At 43.4% G+C, this 17085-nt stretch overlaps 1 protein-coding gene across 5 annotated transcripts in view; it reads left to right on the top strand.

The window, feature by feature from the left end:
* ksr1a (kinase suppressor of ras 1a) overlaps window positions 1-16712 on the top strand; it is a 31066-nt gene extending 14354 nt beyond the window's left edge. Inside the window, exons 4-21 of one of the 5 annotated variants that reach the window (XM_085469739.1) lie at window positions 99-573; window positions 1799-1980; window positions 2541-2610; window positions 3009-3092; window positions 3301-3362; window positions 3456-3565; window positions 3843-4011; window positions 4307-4348; window positions 4627-4675; window positions 5308-5371; window positions 5764-6048; window positions 6134-6330; window positions 6426-6522; window positions 6679-6812; window positions 7213-7344; window positions 7456-7591; window positions 7794-7927; window positions 14948-16712. In XM_085469739.1, coding sequence (XP_085325865.1) covers window positions 99-573; window positions 1799-1980; window positions 2541-2610; window positions 3009-3092; window positions 3301-3362; window positions 3456-3565; window positions 3843-4011; window positions 4307-4348; window positions 4627-4675; window positions 5308-5371; window positions 5764-6048; window positions 6134-6330; window positions 6426-6522; window positions 6679-6812; window positions 7213-7344; window positions 7456-7591; window positions 7794-7927; window positions 14948-14954 — 2429 coding nt within the window. In that variant the 3' untranslated portion in view covers window positions 14955-16712. Of the gene's footprint in view, window positions 1-98; window positions 574-1798; window positions 1981-2540; window positions 2611-3008; window positions 3093-3300; window positions 3363-3455; window positions 3566-3839; window positions 4012-4306; window positions 4349-4626; window positions 4676-5307; window positions 5372-5763; window positions 6049-6133; window positions 6331-6425; window positions 6523-6678; window positions 6813-7212; window positions 7345-7455; window positions 7592-7793; window positions 7932-14947 lie in introns of those variants that run through there. The other 4 variants (XM_085469740.1, XM_085469738.1, XM_085469742.1 and 1 more) reach the window with 4 other exon arrangements.
* The last annotated feature ends 373 nt before the right edge of the window (window positions 16713-17085 follow it).

Below are 17085 nucleotides of genomic sequence, written 5' to 3'. Positions count from 1 at the left end.
ATGGGTTTACACTTTGATGTTCCTAGAGTATATTTCCCACGGATTTTCTATTAGTCTTTTTATTTATTTATTTTTGGTCTGTTTCATGTCTCTTCCAGGAGGCGAACTAAGAGATGATAGCAGTCTCTGGCTGTCTGAGCCCACCAGGAGGGACAGCGGCTCTCTGCTGACAGCGGACCAGCTAACCAACCTGGGGACCCCACTCCGCACACACAGCCCCTCGCCTCTAGCCCGCCCATCCACCATCCAGTCCACCCCATCCACTCCCTGCGCAACCTTCCCCCACCCTCGCTCAGGCTCTGTGTCAGCGGCGCCCACGCCAGACGCACATAGCGACAGCCCTCTCACAGATCCATTCCCTATGTCCTTCGCCCGCGCAGCCCGCCTCCATGGGCACATTTCCACCCCACCTATAACGCCTCCTTCAAAGAGGCGTCACCGGTTGAAGCCTCCCTGCACCCCTCCCCCGCCATCCCGCAAGGTACTGCACCTGCTTCCCAACATCACACTGACGCGCAGCAAAAGCCACGAGTCTCAGCTGGGCAACCGCATCGAGGACCCTCCCACCAACAAGTAGGTGCTAAGCTGTTAATGGGTGGTTTGAAGAAACTGCTCAAGAATTCACCTCATTTGCAGCTTTTTATAAGTAGGTCAGACTGGAACTAAGTGGGGAATCCTCAGATGGCACTGTAATTGTGACAGATTGCTTCTGTTGTGGGGAGTGTGTATGTGTTTTGGGGGTTTTCTGTTTGCTTTTTTGGGGGGGGGGGGTATCTTTTATTTCACTGAAATTTGAATCTCAGCTTGTTTTTGCAGGAAGTGTTTAGTTTCTGCTGCTTCACAGAAAGGAAAAGGACAAAATTCTGATTTGTGCTGGCCAGCAAACGGCGTTGGCCAGCTGACAAGCCGTCTCACAAGGGATGTTTGTTTTTTTTTCCAGTTTGTTATTACTATCAACTGAAAGAGCACTTGTTGTTTGACATTTTATAAAGGACTTGATAAAATGCCCCGGTCCTGCCCGATGTCTCACTCTTAATTTCGCCTTGCGCTCTGTCGGGACAGAAGCAGTTTTCCTTAGATATGTCCTCATTCGCTCTCTCTCCCTCTTCCCCTTCCTCTTTCACATCCGTTCACATACTGCCTGTTGCTCCTTTGCTCTCGCTGTATGAGTGGAGCTAATCCCCACGCAGATTCCCAGAGATTATGAGTCATGTCAAAACAGGAAGTATTTCCTAGTTCTAATGCTCAGAGGTGGCAAGAAACACACAGTTTCTCTCTATCCCTCTCTCTCTTAATATCTAATGTTTTTTTAACCTCTGTACTAGGACTGGCTGCCCAAGCACAATGCAATCACATGTTTATCCATAATATCGGTTTGTGGAAAACTTTATTTTAAAAAAAAAATGGAAAAAATGGCTAACATAGGACACTATATGCTTTTGGAGGTTTATTCTCACTCTGCATATGTTGTGCAGTATATTACAAAAGTGTTACTTTATGTAAGGAGGTCGCAAGTCGCAGTACTAGACTGATAGTCTTTTTGCAAATTTTTGTGGCTACTCACGTGTTTGTGTGCATGTGCGTATAAACCACAGACCTGGCACCGCTTAGCCCTTCACTCCTTGTGAGTTCACTCTGGGTGTTAAGGATGTCACCCTGCCCTTCGTGTGCCAATGCAATTAAGGTTCTCCAACGTGCCTCTCCCAGGCCCTTACATAATCTGTCCTGTGCAGTATAGTAAGCAAGCAGTTCAGTATACAGCACCTGCTGATTCACTCTTCTTTCTGTGCGTTTCCAGGTGTGTTAAAAAGAACAAGTTGTTCCTGAACATGCAAGTCAACGGTAACGGATGTGAGGATTCGCCTTCTCGCTACTCCGCCGTGTCTGCAAGGACACCCGGTGCCACCCCAGCTGCCAACACAGCACCTTACACCCTTCCTGGAACTCCCACACTGCTGGAGGAGCACAGCACAATTAAGAGTGAGTCAGCTGCATGCATGCACTTTTAATTTTGCTGAATATACCTGCTTAAAGTGGACTTATTGTGCTAATTTCCAGCTTCGTAGATCAAAATAGTTCTTGTATACGGGGCCTTGGTGCAACTTGTCAGTTCATTCTCTTAAAGACAGCTTTACTTTGTTTGTCTGAACAGATCTAAAGAACAGGTGTACTCAAAGCTTAAGACTGTGTTGTAAATGACCACATTAAGAACACAACCACTAAATGAGATATAACAGTAAAAAATGCAGTCTGAAATCTGAGCTTTTGGCTCATAGGAACTGCTACTACAGATGCACTGACATCACTATTTGAAATTTTGGCAATATTAAAATTGGAATCCACAGAAAAACAGGAGTAAAGACATTATAGGTCCACTTTACTGACACGATGTAAAAGTCTTTGGTTCTGCAACATTGCTATAATGATCTTGTGTGTGTTTTTGTGCTTGAATGTAAATAAAGGCTTTAACTTAACATCACCTCAGTCAGCCATCCTTGTAATCATTACTCATCATTTGCATTCTTTCTGTCTCTTTCTAGATAATGTAGCAGTGCATCGCAGCTCCCCACAAGCAATAAGGAGGGATATAGGGCTTGCAGTCACGCACAGGTAGACCTTTCAATGCCTAGAAAAGATAGATTTGCTGTTAATGCAATAATGGCTCAAGAGTTGGGAGTTCGTCCTGTAATCGGAAGGTTGCCGGTTCGAGCCTCGGCTTGGACAGTCTCGTTCGTTGTGTCCTTGGGCAAGACACTTCACCTGTTGCCTACTGGTGGCGCCAGTGTCTGGCAGCCTCGCCTCTGTCAGTGTGCCCCAGGGTGGCTGTGGCTACAATGTAGCTTGCCATCACCAGTGTGTGAATGGGTGGGTGACTGGATGTGTAAAGCGCTTTGGGGTCCTTTGGGACTAGTAAAGCGCTATACAAGTCCAGACCATTTATAAATTAAACTTTACAGCGATCTAATACAGAGCGGGTCCGTAAGAAGCTTTTATGTTTTGTTTTTTAGGTTTTCCACCAAATCCTGGTTGTCCCAGACATGTCAAGTGTGCCAGAAAAACATGATGTTTGGAGTTAAGTGCAAACACTGTCGGTGAGTTAATTACTGTCACAAACACAACCCAAAAAAGTGGTGAAAAAAAAAGGTCCGTTAGAAGGCACATGTGTTTTAGGAAGGTGGGAATCTGATGTCTTGGCTAAATCTTGATCTGGGTGTAAGGCATGTTGGTGCTAATTACGAATTACCGCTAAGCCTCTCATATGCTGCCTATGTTTTTTTTTTTTTTTTTTTGCTAATGCAGATTAAAGTGCCACAACAAATGTACAAAGGAAGCTCCATCCTGCAGAATCTCCTTTCTACCAAGTAAGTTTTCTTTCATCCCACGCTGTGCAGCTGATGGGCTAAATCTATTTGGCATTCATGCCTGTTTGTGACATGATTGGTTTTCTCCCACAGTTGCCAAAATTCGGAGGACCGAGTCAGTTCCCTCTGATATAAACAACCCAGTGGACCGGCCGCAGGAAGCACCGCAGTTTGGCACACTACCAAAGGCTATTACGAAAAAGGTAAATTAAAAGAACTTTCAGAGAACTGCCGTGTGTGTAGTCCCTTTTTAATTACCTTGAACTATTATGCCAATACATATACCTCCATTATCTCCATCATCTGTCCATGCTAACCATTGTAAAGATAATGTATCTGAAATCACACCTGACTATTAAAGTGTGCACTGACAGGAAAATAAAGCATAGAGCTTGTTGAAGGAATCTTGAAGGCAATGCAACATGGCTAATAAATAGCAATCATGCTTAGTGTTGTAACCTTCCATCCCGGTCCCAGCAGGATCATCCACCAGTACTGAACCAGCTGGACTCCAGCAGCAACCCATCCTCCACCACTTCATCCACACCTTCCTCCCCAGCACCCTTCCAGCAGAGCAACCCCCCCAGTGCCACACCACCGCCCAACCCTTCACCTAAAGGTCATCGAGACAGCCGATTTAATTTCCCGGGTAAGCTTGGGTACAGAATCACAAACACAGATGCACAGATACACATGTAGAGTATATACTGAAACATGCATGCTGACATTGTTCTGATTTTTCCTCAATGCATTTGACGATGAATCTTTTCCGGTTCAGGAGTGTGGCGCTCCCACAACTACTTATCCTTTTTCCCCAAATACACAATATTAACACTAAAAGGAGTTTTTAAGAAGATCTCTTAATTCAAAGCTTCTCTAACCAAAAACCCTTGTGTCCCTTGCCTTGCTTATCACTCTTCCAATTCTCTTTTTCTTTGAAAAAGCTGCCTGTTACTTTCAGCATAGACAGCAATTTATCTTCCCAGGTGAGTTGATGGTCCAAAAGTGTAATACTACATTGTTAAGATCCCTTCATCCCCCTCTCCCTCCACACCATGGCTTCTTTACAGTTTTCTGTCTCCTGCATGTTTGCTTTTAAGGGTTATAGTAGTTAGATTAGCTGTGTTTGACTGTGTGGCAGCATTCTGATGCCATCTGCTGGAAGTAGTAGGAAATTGCATGAGCAGTCATGTTCATGTGTGGTGCTGGCTCTGTAACTTTTGCTCCCATTGGTCATCCCTAACTGGTGTCATTTTCCTTGCAGATGTTTCCAGTCCTGCAAATTTCCACTCAGATGTTCTTCAGGACAGAGTGTAAGACTTTTTTGTCTCAAGCTTTAATCCAAGTTTTAGTGACTACACAGTGGTTTTGGTTATTTACAACCCTGTTTCTTAAAAATGGCAGAATGCTCTAAAATGTAAATAACAGCAGAATGTGATGATCTGCAAATTATGTAAACCACATGTTTAATTGAATAACACAGCAAAACCTTTAAATAAATGTAAAATGTTGAACGTGAGAAACTTTATTTTGCTTTGAAACTTCAAAGTTTGTCAGTGACACTTCAATTAAAGATGATCCAAAGTAAATTCAAACTTATGCACCCAATTCTTGTTTTTTTTTAAAGGCTTTAAAGAAGTATGCTGTACAATCATTCCACTCTGGAAACAGAACAGTTCAAAGAAATCATTAAAACTGGCCTGCCTGCAGTATAGATCTGTCATCCACGGAAAACATTTGGTGCTTTTATCGGAATCTCACCTTCACCATTTGTCATGATGTCTTTGTACTATTTAAAATGAAATATAGAGCTTAAACGATCTGCAGATCATTGTACTCTGGCATAACTTGCATTTTGTGCAGTGTCACTCTTTCGGAAACAGCCTTTTATTTATTTTTTTTGTCTTGCTTTGAACCCCTCTGATATCAGTGTTCTGTGTCACAGCAGTGAGATAGAGCAATCATCAGACGACGTACATGATGAGCTGGTAGAAGATGACGATGAAGAGGTAATGCTGGAGATGCAGTCTACAAATATTCTTTTGTTGTACTGTTTCCTGGCTCTTTGCTTATTAGTCTGTACAGTGAAGCTGTTCAGTGTCACACCTTCAGAAATTGGTTTTGTTTAATTTTGTTTTCAGTTTTTAGACACTCATACTTTGATTTCCTAAAAGGTTGGACAATTGTCAACTGGGGTATGAAATTAGCTCAGGTGACTGAAGATTGAGATTTAATTAAAACATCCAAATGTGACTAAAAGTCCCTGTGACATCTGTTGATTAGAACCTGCTCAGGTGGCAACACTGGCTCACAAAATGTTCATCGGCAGTTTTAAATTTATATTTGGTAGATTTTTTTTTTTAAATCAACTTTTACAAAAACCATCGCCACACTATTGCAGGAAGGGGATGAGGAGGTCGAAGATGAAGATCACGAAGGGGAGGAGGACGACGATGAGGAGGATGATGAGGACAATGTGGATGGAGGAGAAGATGAGGACGACAGAGGGGAGATCAGGATGCACATGGGCTCCGACGGCGAGTGCGACGAGCTGGATGATCTGCCCAACTCTCGGGGAAACCAGTGGAAGGGCCCCATCTCCCGCAAGGCCAGTCAGACCAGCGTTTACCTGCAAGAGTGGGACATCCCCTTTGAGCAGCTGGACCTTGGGGAGCTCATAGGAAAGGTGAGGAATCTACCCAACGAATTCCTAGTGTGTTGCATACTCGAAAAAAATAAAAAATCAGACAGTTTGTGTTTTGTTTATCCAGGGCCGCTGGGGAAAAGTGCACAAGGGCCGGTGGCACGGCGAGGTGGCCATCCGGCTTCTTGAGATCGATGGGAACAATCAGGACCACCTGAAGCTCTTTAAAAAGGAGGTGATGAACTACAGACAGACCAGGCATGAGAATGTGGTCCTCTTTATGGGAGCCTGCATGGCTCCACCCCACCTGGCCATTATCACCAGGTGAGAACAAAAATATCACAGGTTACCTCAAAAACGATTCTAAACCGGATGCATGTGTTTGCTTTAATAGAATGATTTTCCTCTAACTCCTGCAGTTTTTGTAAAGGGAGGACACTCTACTCAGTAGTTCGAGACACTAAAAACACTCTGGATATTAACAAGACAAGACAAATTGCTCAGGAGATTGTAAAGGTATTTGTTTCTTTTTTGTGTGTTAATTTGTGAGAAACGTGACATCTTAGGGGGGAAAAATCATGTTACGTACTAAACATAGCAGAACTGTGTAGTCAAAGATATAATTTTCTATTACTGTGTTTTCCTTTGTCTGAACACCGTTGGCCTGGACAGGGAATGGGCTATCTGCATGCCAAAGGCATTGTTCACAAAGACTTGAAGTCAAAGAACGTTTTTCATGACACCAATAAGGTTGTGATCGCAGACTTTGGCCTGTTTGGGATCTCTGGAGTTGTTCAGGAGGGAAGGTAAGAAACATGTCCACCGCTCCACACCCCAAAGAGACCTTAAAACTATGACCTTAACTAAAGCAGTGCTAAAACCACTCTATTACCCGGGGACGCCCACTGATCTGTGATAAGCTGAGGTCTGCAGTGCTACTTCTGTAGGCATCTCCCTTGTCAGCCAGTAAAAAGAGGGAACTCTCCTGATTGTAAAATTGCAATCATTATCTGGACACTCTTGATTTCTGAAGCACATTTTGAGCGCACATCTTACTAATTTTTTGCCTCCTTTTGTGTATGGTTCATTAGTAGCTAACAGGAGTAAGGGACTTTATTTAGTGAATGCATTTTGTCCTCTTAATACATCTTTTCCCCTCCATTTAAAGTGTTACTGAAAACTGCATTTTTGTTTTTGTTTTTCCAGGCGTGAAAATAAACTCAAACTTCCACATGGCTGGATTTGTTATCTCGCACCAGAGATTGTGCGCAGAATGAGCCCAGGTAACAATGAGGACCGCCTTCCTTTTTCCACCGCAGCAGATGTGTACGCCTTTGGGTAAGTTCTTCATGCACATCTGGTTGAGTTCTGTCATAACTTTCACTGACTAAAAAGGAAGTCCACCATTTGAATTTCAAACAAAATGCTCTTCCTTTTCCCCACTTCAAGCACAATTTGGTATGAGCTTCAAGCTAGGGACTGGCCAATCACTAACCAGCCTGTGGAAGCTACCATCTGGCAGGTGGGGAGCGGAGAGGGCATAAAGAAGATTTTGGCAGAAATCAGCCTGGGAAAGGAGGTCACTGTGAGTTGGACCATGAGTGTGTCAGTCATTCAGAAATGTAGATGTTTGTTCTGCTTGTGTAAGAGTGGAAAATACCCATGCTGATGCAACGATATCAAGATGTTGCAGTAGTTTTTAGGTCAATCGATTGTAGTTCACAGTGCGGTGAGTGCGGGTCAATGGTTTGCCAGTCACATTGAAACGAAGTGGTTTCTTGTTTCAGGAAATCCTTTCTGCCTGCTGGGCGTACGACTTGAGAGAAAGGCCGACCTTTACGCAGCTGGCTGACATGCTGGAGAAGCTACCCAAACTCAACCGCAGACTGTCCCACCCTGGACATTTCTGGAAGTCTGCAGAGTAGGTATCCCAGAAATGAAGGATGGTGTGAAGACACTGGACCTGTGAACACAAAAACCTTTCTTTCCTTTTTCTTATTTGTTTATTGAGAGTAGAATATCAGATCAGAGCTGGGTTCAGCCTTAGTACTGGGCTCAGATGAAATGTGAAATTTGTAATTTATAGCTGGAAACATGACTTCTGAACTTGAATTCCTTGCACAGCACTGTTTATTGAAATGAGACATTTTTGGCAAAAATAAGTCTGTCATACAGAACTTTGTTACATTTGTGACCAACAGACTATAGCTAGAGTGTAACTGGGTAATGCATAGATATCAAATTAAAACTCAGCTGAATGCATGTAGATATTTGGACGTAAAACATCTAATCGACTCTTTGCTTTAGTCTTTTCATTCTTACATAGACCACCTTAACTACTTCATGCAACCACATATGCCTCTTTTCCTGGCACTAGCATTAACTTTGTTATAGCCTCACGTCTCCACTGTTTCCTATATTTTATGCAGTATTGTCCAGAAGTGTTCAGCCACTCCTCACTTCTTTATATTTTGCTTTCAAGGAGTCATAATAGTTTTCCTGGCTTTTTGAAGGTCTTTCAGAGTTTTCCTTTAATTTTCACTCATTAGTCCCGTGTATGAAACTGATCATTTTCAGAAGAAAGTAAGGAACCAATTTTAAAATGTGGCTTTAGGCACTTTGCTTAGCAGCCTGTTGCAAAAATCTAAAATCTCTTACCATTTCTTTAGTTGAAGATTGAAAGAAAGCAAAAAAATACAGATGAGAGTTTATGAGTTTGACAGACATAAAATTGTATTTTTGCACCAACAAGGTGATTCCCAAAGACCGTCACTAAAAACTTTACATATCTCAGCATGGTGTGCAGTGTGTCCATTAAAAATTTTGAGTAACTAGGCAAGTAGAGGACAAAAGAATAAGTGGTCATTATAATAATATTAAGTCATTATTGAAGCAGTGTGTGATCACCTTGATAGAATACAGAACAAAAAGCAGCCAGCATCCAAAGAAGTGCTCCAAATGTCCTTCATGAAGCCTGAAGACTACTTCAGGAATAGTTATACCAAATATTCCAGAGCCACTCGCCTAGCTTGGGAGTCACTGCACCTAGTGCTCCGATTACCACTGGGACCACCGTCACCTTCACCCTCCACATCTTCTCGAGCTCTTCTCTGAGCCCGTGTTCCTTCTTCCTGATGTTGCTGTCATTCGGAACCGCTACATCGATCACTACGGCCGTCTTCTCATGTTTGTCTACCACCACTATGTCCGGTTGGTTAGCCACCACCATTTTGTCCGTCTGTATCTGGAAGTCCCACAGGCTCTTAGCTTGGTCATTCTCCATTACCCTTGGGGGCATCTGCCATTTTGACCTCGGGACTTCCAGGTTATACTCGGCACAGATGTTTCTGTACACTATGCCGGCCACTTGGTTATGGTGTTCCATGTATGCCTTGCCTGCTAGCATCTTGCACCCTGTTGTTATGTGCTGGATTGTCTCTGGAGCATCTTTACACAGCCTGCACCTGGGGTCTTGCCTGGTGTGATAGACTCCAGCCTCAATGGATCTTGTGCTTAGTGCTTGTTCCTGTGCTGCCATGATTAGTGCTTCCGTGCTGTCTTTCAGTCCAGCTTTGTCCAGCCACTGGTAGGATTTCTGGATATCGGCCACCTTCTCTATCTGCCGGTGGTACATACCGTGCAGGGGCCTGTCCTTCCATGATGGTTCCTCGCCTTTCTCCACTTTCTTGGGTTTCTGCTGCCTGAGGTATTCACTGAGCACACTGTCAGTTGGGGCCATCTTCGTGATGTATTCGTGGATGTTCCTTGTCTCATCCTGGATTGTGGTGCTGACACTCGCCAGTCCCCGGCCCCCTTCCTTCCGCTTAGCGTACAGACTCAGGGTGCTGGACTTGGGGTGAAACCCTCCATGCATGGTAAGGAGCTTTCTTGTCTTGATGTCAGTGGCTTCTATCTCCTCATTTGGCCAGCCTATTACCCCAGCAGGGTACCTGATTACGGGCAGGGCATAGGTGTTGATAGCCCGGATCTTGTTCTTACCGTTCAGCTGACTCCTCAGGACTTGCCTGACCCTCTGCAAGGGGTTCAGGCCTATGCAGAACAGCAGTGGGGACAGAGCATCTCCTTGGTAGATCCCGCACTTGATGGTGACTTGTGCTATAGGCTTGAGGTTGGCCTCCAGTGTTGTCCGCGACATCCCCTGATGAATGCTCCCAGGGTCCTGTTGATCTTATATAGTTCTAGGCATTCCAGGATCCAGTTGTGGGGCATTGAGTCATAGGCCTTCTTGTAATCAATCCAGGCAGCGCACAGGTTGGTCAGTCTGGTCCTGCAGTCTTGGCTGACTGCTTGGTCTGCCAGTAGCTGGTGTTTTGCGCCTCTGGTATTCTTGCCCATCCCTTTCTGTGCCCCGCTCATGTGTTGACCCATGTGCCTGTTCATCTTAGCCGCTATGATGCCTGACAGGAGCTTCCACGTGGTGCTGAGGCAGGTTATTGGTCGGTAGTTGGTGGGGACCGGTCCCTTCTGGGGGTCCTTTAGGATCAGGACTGTCCGGCCTTCGCTTAGCCATTCCAGGTGTCTCTCGTGAACTAGCAGCTGGTTCATTTGTGCTCCCAGGCTCTCGTGGAGTGCAGTCAGCTTCTTCAGCCAGTAGGAGTGAACCATGTCAGGGCCTGGTGCTGTCCAACTCTTCATACTGGAGACCGTTTCTTGGATATCTGCCACTGTGATGGTTAATGGACCCTGTTTGGGGAGGTCGCTGTGGTCTGCCCTCAGATCCACTAGCCACTGAGCATTGCCGTTATAGGTTGCGTCCTTCTCCCATATGCTCTTCCAGTATTGTTCTGCCTCCAGCCTGTTCTCATATTGTTCCCCTGCCACTGAGAGTACACCTTGGCTGGTTCCGTGGAGAACAGCTGGTTTATTCTCGTGCCTTCTATCTCTCTGGTGTACCTCCTCAAGCGGCTGGCCAAGGCTGTGAGCCGTTGCTTGGCAGTTTCCAAGGCCTCAGGTATGGACAGCTTCCTGTACTTCTTAGGCACCTTCCTCATCGCGCCTTTCTGCAACTCCGATAGTTGGCTAACCTCCCTCCGTGCTGCCTTGATCTTAGCCTCTAGCCTTCTTCTCCATGGAGGGTACTGCCCCTTGTGGCTGTTCAACTTGTAGCCAAGCATCTCACTGATCACTGCTGCTGTATTGTAGATCAGCTTGTTAGTGTCGGTAATCGTGGCTGTAGGTATCATCCGTAGTGCTGCATTAACATCATCTAGGAGACCTTCTGAGGGTACTTCACGTAATCTTGGTAACCGGCTACGGGAGGTCCAGGTTTCAAGCTTGGCCATGATCCTATCTTTAAGGTCAGTTCCTCTTGCACTCAACGATCCTTCTCCTATCGCACTTGGGGCTTGGTACCCAATCTCGGGTGGGGGTGATGATATCTCCCCCCTGACCTGGCGTCCTGGCTCCCCCTTGCCGTAGCATTTATGTTGTACCTCGTCAATCTCTAGCTGTGAGAGCAGTCCCTTCTTTCGAATGTTGGAACACTGAGCTACTAGTTGTTTCACCGTCATTGTGGATGTTGGGTATCGAAGAATCCATAGGTCCCTCATCCTATTCATGTAACCCCTTCCGCCAGGGTTACTTGCGTAGTAGCATTCCAACAATGCCCTGTTTTCATATATATATTAGGGGTGCAACGATACTCGTATCGATATTGAACCATTCAATACAGTGCTTTCGGTTCGGTATGCATATGTATCGAACAATACAAAATTTTTAATTTATTTTATCAACTTTTCTTCTGACAATGCTGTCTGTGTTGAGCGCTCAGTGGTTCTGCGTTCGACTACTCTGCCTAGGCTGCACTGTCAAGCGCAGATCCACTGATCGCAGGGCAAGCTAGCGAGACAGAAGCAAAGCTAGTTGCAACATGGCAAATTGAACCTCCCCCACCCTAATTCAGATCTGGCGTTTGGAACTATTTTGGTCTTCATGTGAAGTATAACCCTGAAGGTAAGCGCGTCATGGACAAAAGTAAAACACTATGTCGGATGTGCCACGCAATGCTCAATTACATTAGAGGGAACTAGTGCGTTAGCGCAGTTAGCTTGTTAACGTGTTGACGCCGTCCAGCCACATGCACGGGGCGATCCGCAGTAGCTCGTTAACGGAGATTTGCCGTGTTGTGGCGTTAACGTCATTTCAACGAGATTAACGCTGACAGCACTAGTGGGAACACAACGAATGACAGCACATTTACTCCGACATCATCCTAGTGCAAAGTGGAAGCAGACAAAAACAACAGCACGCATGCTACAAACTTTACCCGAGTCATTTAGACAGCCGTTAGCACATGATTCTCCTTATGGGGACCTGATATGTTTAATATGCTGCTGAGAGTATACTCCAGAAGAAGCGTATAGTATAGCTTTTATTTTGGAAAGAGCCATTTCTCTGAATCTGCGTTCGACTACTCCGCCTAGGCTGCACTGTCGAGCACAGATCCACTGAGCGCTCAACACAGACAGCATCGTCAGAAGGAAAGTTGATAAAATAAATGTAAAAATTTTGTATTGTTCGATACATATGCGTACCGAACCGAAAGCACCGTATCAAACGGTTCAATATCCGTGTGTGTGTGTGTGTGTGTGTGTGTGTGTGTGTGTATATATATATATATATATATATATATATATGTGTGTATGTATGTATGTATGTATGTATATGTGTGTGTGTGTGTGTGTGTGTGTGTGTGTGTGTGTGTGTGTATATATATATATATTAGGGGTGCAACGATACACAAAATTCACGGTTCGGTTCGATACTTTGGTGTCACGGTTCGATATTTTTTCGATACAAAAAAAAATGTTCATGCCTTTTTAATTTGTCATTTATTAAAATTATAAATATATATTTTAACACAAAAGTACAGTTTTTAAATTTAACCCTAACCCTTGTGCGTGTTGTTTTTTAGCTCGTCATATTGCAGCCACAGAAATTCTTTTGTCCATGAAACCATAAAGCTGCACTTTCTTTTTGCCTTATAGTCTGATTTGTCATAACTTCTCCGTTTTGTGGTAAGCTTTTCTTTGGCTCTCACTTCTTCACCCTGACCTGTCTTATTTGGCTCAGCAGAACTAAAATATATATCTGTCTGTGAAGGTTCTCAGTCATCCAGGTCATCGTAGTGAAATATATATCCTGCCGCACTCACATAAGCTCAGCGATTCTCTGCGCGATCAACCTCTCACATGTTTAAGCTGCGGGAGATTTCACTTGTCATGTTTGCATAGTAAGCTAACAATTAATAAGACGATGTCAGAGGAATTGGTGCGCAAATTATCATCACTCACAGATCAGTGCTGTCGCTCTCTATACACAGTTCGCGCGATTGCAAAGTGAAAGCAAAAAAACAAGCGCAAATTCAAACACGATTTCAATATGTCACATATTGACAGTGGCTCACCCAATGACATAATTACCCAGCTACATTTCTGAAAGAATGCAAAAGCATTGACATATATTTTTCCTTCCTACAATAGCCCGACAGGCAGGGCAGAGATAGCCCCGGGACGTCGGGCTAGCGATATTGCGAGCCCTGTATCTGATTGAGGAATCACTCATCTTTGGAAAAGAGAGTTTATTACAGAGAAATGTCTCTTTCCAAAATAAAAGCTATACTATCCGCTTCTTCTGGGCTATATTCTCAGCAGCATATTAAACATATCAGGTCTCCATAAGGAGAATCCTGTGCTAACAGCTGTCTAAATGACTCTGCTAAAGTTTGTAGCATGCATGCTTGTTGTTTTTGTCTTTGCACTAGGATGATGTCGGTGTAAATGTGCAGTCATATTCGTTGTGTTCCCACTAGTGCTGTCAGGTTAATCTCGTTGAAATAACCTTAACGCCACAACACGGCAAATCTCCGTTAACGAGCTACCCTATACAGAGGGGCTAGACGGCCAACACGTTAACGAGCTAACTGCGCTAACACACTAGCTCCCACCCATGTAATTGAGCATTGCATGGCACATCCAACATACTGTTTTACTTTAGTCCATGACTCGCTTACCTTCAGGGTCATACGTCACATGAAAACCAAAATAATTCCAAACGCCAGATCTGAATGAGGGTGGGGAGGCTGCACTCTCGAGCCTAGGCGGAGTAGTCAAATGCAGATTCACTGAGCGCTCAACACAGACAGCATCGTCAGAAGGAAAGTTGATAAAATAAATTACAAATTTTGTATTGTTCTTTTTTTTTTCTCCCCTTTGGTTTTCTTTCTTTCTCTCCCCCTCTTTCTTTCATTCTTTCCCCCTGTCCTATCCCACAGTCATGTCTGTCCCGTTTGCAACTGAAAATAAAATAAATTCATAATTATAATAAAGGTCAATCAAATGGACCAATATGATGATCCACTTAAAATAAATCCTCTTGTTGTCTTGAGGCCAAGAAAGATGCCAATTCTGATGGCTAAAGATCCAAACGGGACACAAAAAAAAAAAAAAATTGAAAAAAATTGTATTGTTCGATACATATGCGTACCGAACCGAAAGCACTGTATCGAACGGTTCAATATCGATACAGTGCTTTCGGTGCACCCCTAATATATATATATATAAATGAATGAATGAATGAAAACACCCACATTTTGCTTATATGTGGGTGAAGACTTTTGCACAATACTGTATGGTTTGCTTTTTCACACACTTTTCTTACATTTGCTTCAAGACTGCTGCCAGCAGTCACTGGGCTTCACTCTTGTTTCTTAAATGGTAGCTTTGCACAGCTGACTTTCAAATGACTTCTAAATCACATTAAACATGCTTTAAACCTTTTAAATCTCATGGATGTCCTCTAACTAATCAGTGCGTGCGATATCTTGCATTCTCCAATGTAAGCCTGTTAACTTTTCACTAACCGTCTAATGTCTGTTTTCTTTTGCTTTTTTGTCTTTTTCTTTTTCTCTTGTCTAATCTAGGTTGTAGCCGTCACTCTGAAACAAAAGCAATGCAAAACAAAGCCTGGGTCTGCCTTGCATGCTCCTGAATCCTTAACTCTTACAGGATTGATCAAAGCATTGCCTCTGTCTGAAACAGGCGCCACTTCCACTAATCCACAGTCCGATCTTCCATGTTATTTCCTTGTTCGGAAGAGAGGATCGTTGGACTGAGGTGTGACGGACAACCGTTGTCGCCCATCACCCTAAATCCCTTCATTCCTCTAAAAACAAAACAAACAAAAAAAATTAGCTCTTTGACTTCCTTCTGGTCTTCTCCTGTAATGTCAGTCGAGACTCTGAGGCTTCTGACTAACTGGCTTGTGGTGTCTGTGCTGAGACTGACTGGTGTGCTGTGGTCTGTGCCTGCTGATGGTTGCCCTATCCTCGGCCCTGCTCAACTTCTCTGTGCTGCTGTGATGTGGTTGTTCTTGCCTGGGGTGGTACTGACCACATGGCTCTCTTTCTATCTAAAACACAAACACGCACGCACGCAAATACACACTGCTGGACAAAAAATGGACCTTAATACCAAACACCCTGCTTCATTTATCTCTTCACTCCCTGGGTGGTGGTGGTGGAGGGTGTTTGACACAACTTTGACATGCTGCTTGAGTGATGATCTTAAACCACCTGCCTCCTCCTTCTCAGTTTTTTTTTTAATTATTATTATTTTTATTTTTTTAAGGATTGTAGGATGGCATGTCCTGAGAAGTATAAATCCAATATGCACTTTGTCAAAATGGAAAAAAAAAAATCATAGACTCTTCTTTTTTTGCTTCTTTTGTTTTGCGTATGGTTTCTTTTGCAGTGTTTATTTTTCCCTTGTGTTAGCTTATTTGTCATTTTTGGTCTGGTGAATTCACTGTTTATTTGATGCGTTCCAAAAGGGGGCACTGATAAAGACTTGCGTATGCTAAACGAGCTGAAGTGGAAGACAAAAAATGCAAACAGAAAACAAAGACTATCTACACGAAAATAGAAAACTACAGTCTATTTCTTTCTGCAGACTTTTTCTTAGCAATGCTCATCTGCTGAAGTGTGAAGTGCACCTTAAAAGGAAGTTGCTTCGAAGAGCTGAGTGATCGCATTTTCTGTGCAACAAAAAAAAGAAAGAAAGAAAAGAGGGAAGGAGAAATCAGGAATCTGGTGCAAAAAGTGTCCTATACCTTCCTTAAACAGTACCTCTTGTGCGTGCTTGTGTATACTGTTTGTGATTGCTGGCTTCAGCTGGTGTGCTTGTGGTTGTGTGTTGACTGAGTGAGTGTACTGTGTTGGAACATGTAGGGTTGTTTTTGTTCTGTTTGATTTTTTTTTTTTTTTTTTTTTTTTTTTTGGGGGGGGGTGGTATTTGTGAAAGACTACAGTAAATGTTGTGTTGCAAATCCAATGGTATGTAATGTACTGTATATACATTATTTAATGTACAGCAAATTAAGACAATTCTTCTAATATTTCTACAAACATTTTATATGTAAAACACATGACAACATTTTTGAACTGGTACTGCTCTGGCTATTACAGATGTGTATATATATTTATATTTTTTTCATGTACAGAATGCTGTACAAAAGCTGTACAATGTTTTGTTTTGTTTTTTAAGTATTGGCCAATCCGTGTTTTTGTTTTCTTTTTTTTTATGTTGTTGTAAAAATTCATATTTTTGTATTGCATGTGATTACCATTCTGTACACGCAGTTTGTGTTTTCATCCATGGAAAACAATAAAGTGAGGCTTGTCATGTAAATACAGCTGATACGGTTATTTTGCAGCTGATGGTAAGTTGGTAAAATGTGTTTTCCAGCACAGGTATTCAAAATAACTGGACACTATGCATCATATCAACACGATGGCATCAACTGACCACATCCCAAAGGTGCGCTGTTGCACTGACGTCTGATGAATGTGGAGGCCATCTGGTCAAAATGAAATCACTTTGTTTAAGAAACTAGTTTGAAATGATTTAAGCTTTGTGACATGGTGCTCATTAAGGGGTGGACATGCTCAGGAACAATACTCAGGAAGGCTGTGGTGTTTAAATCATGCTCACATGGAAACCAGAGAGTGCCAGGAAAACATTCTCCACATCGTTACACCATCACCAGCATCATGAACAGTTG

Source organism: Copadichromis virginalis, linkage group LG10 (genome assembly GCF_057382275.1).
Source record: "Copadichromis virginalis isolate Kocher_CV1m ecotype Utaka linkage group LG10, C_Virginalis_male_GT1.1, whole genome shotgun sequence".
In the NCBI taxonomy this organism is placed as follows: Eukaryota; Metazoa; Chordata; class Actinopteri; order Cichliformes; family Cichlidae; genus Copadichromis; species Copadichromis virginalis.
Note: the sequence above shows the minus strand (reverse complement) of the source record. Positions and strands in the feature narration are given on the sequence as shown.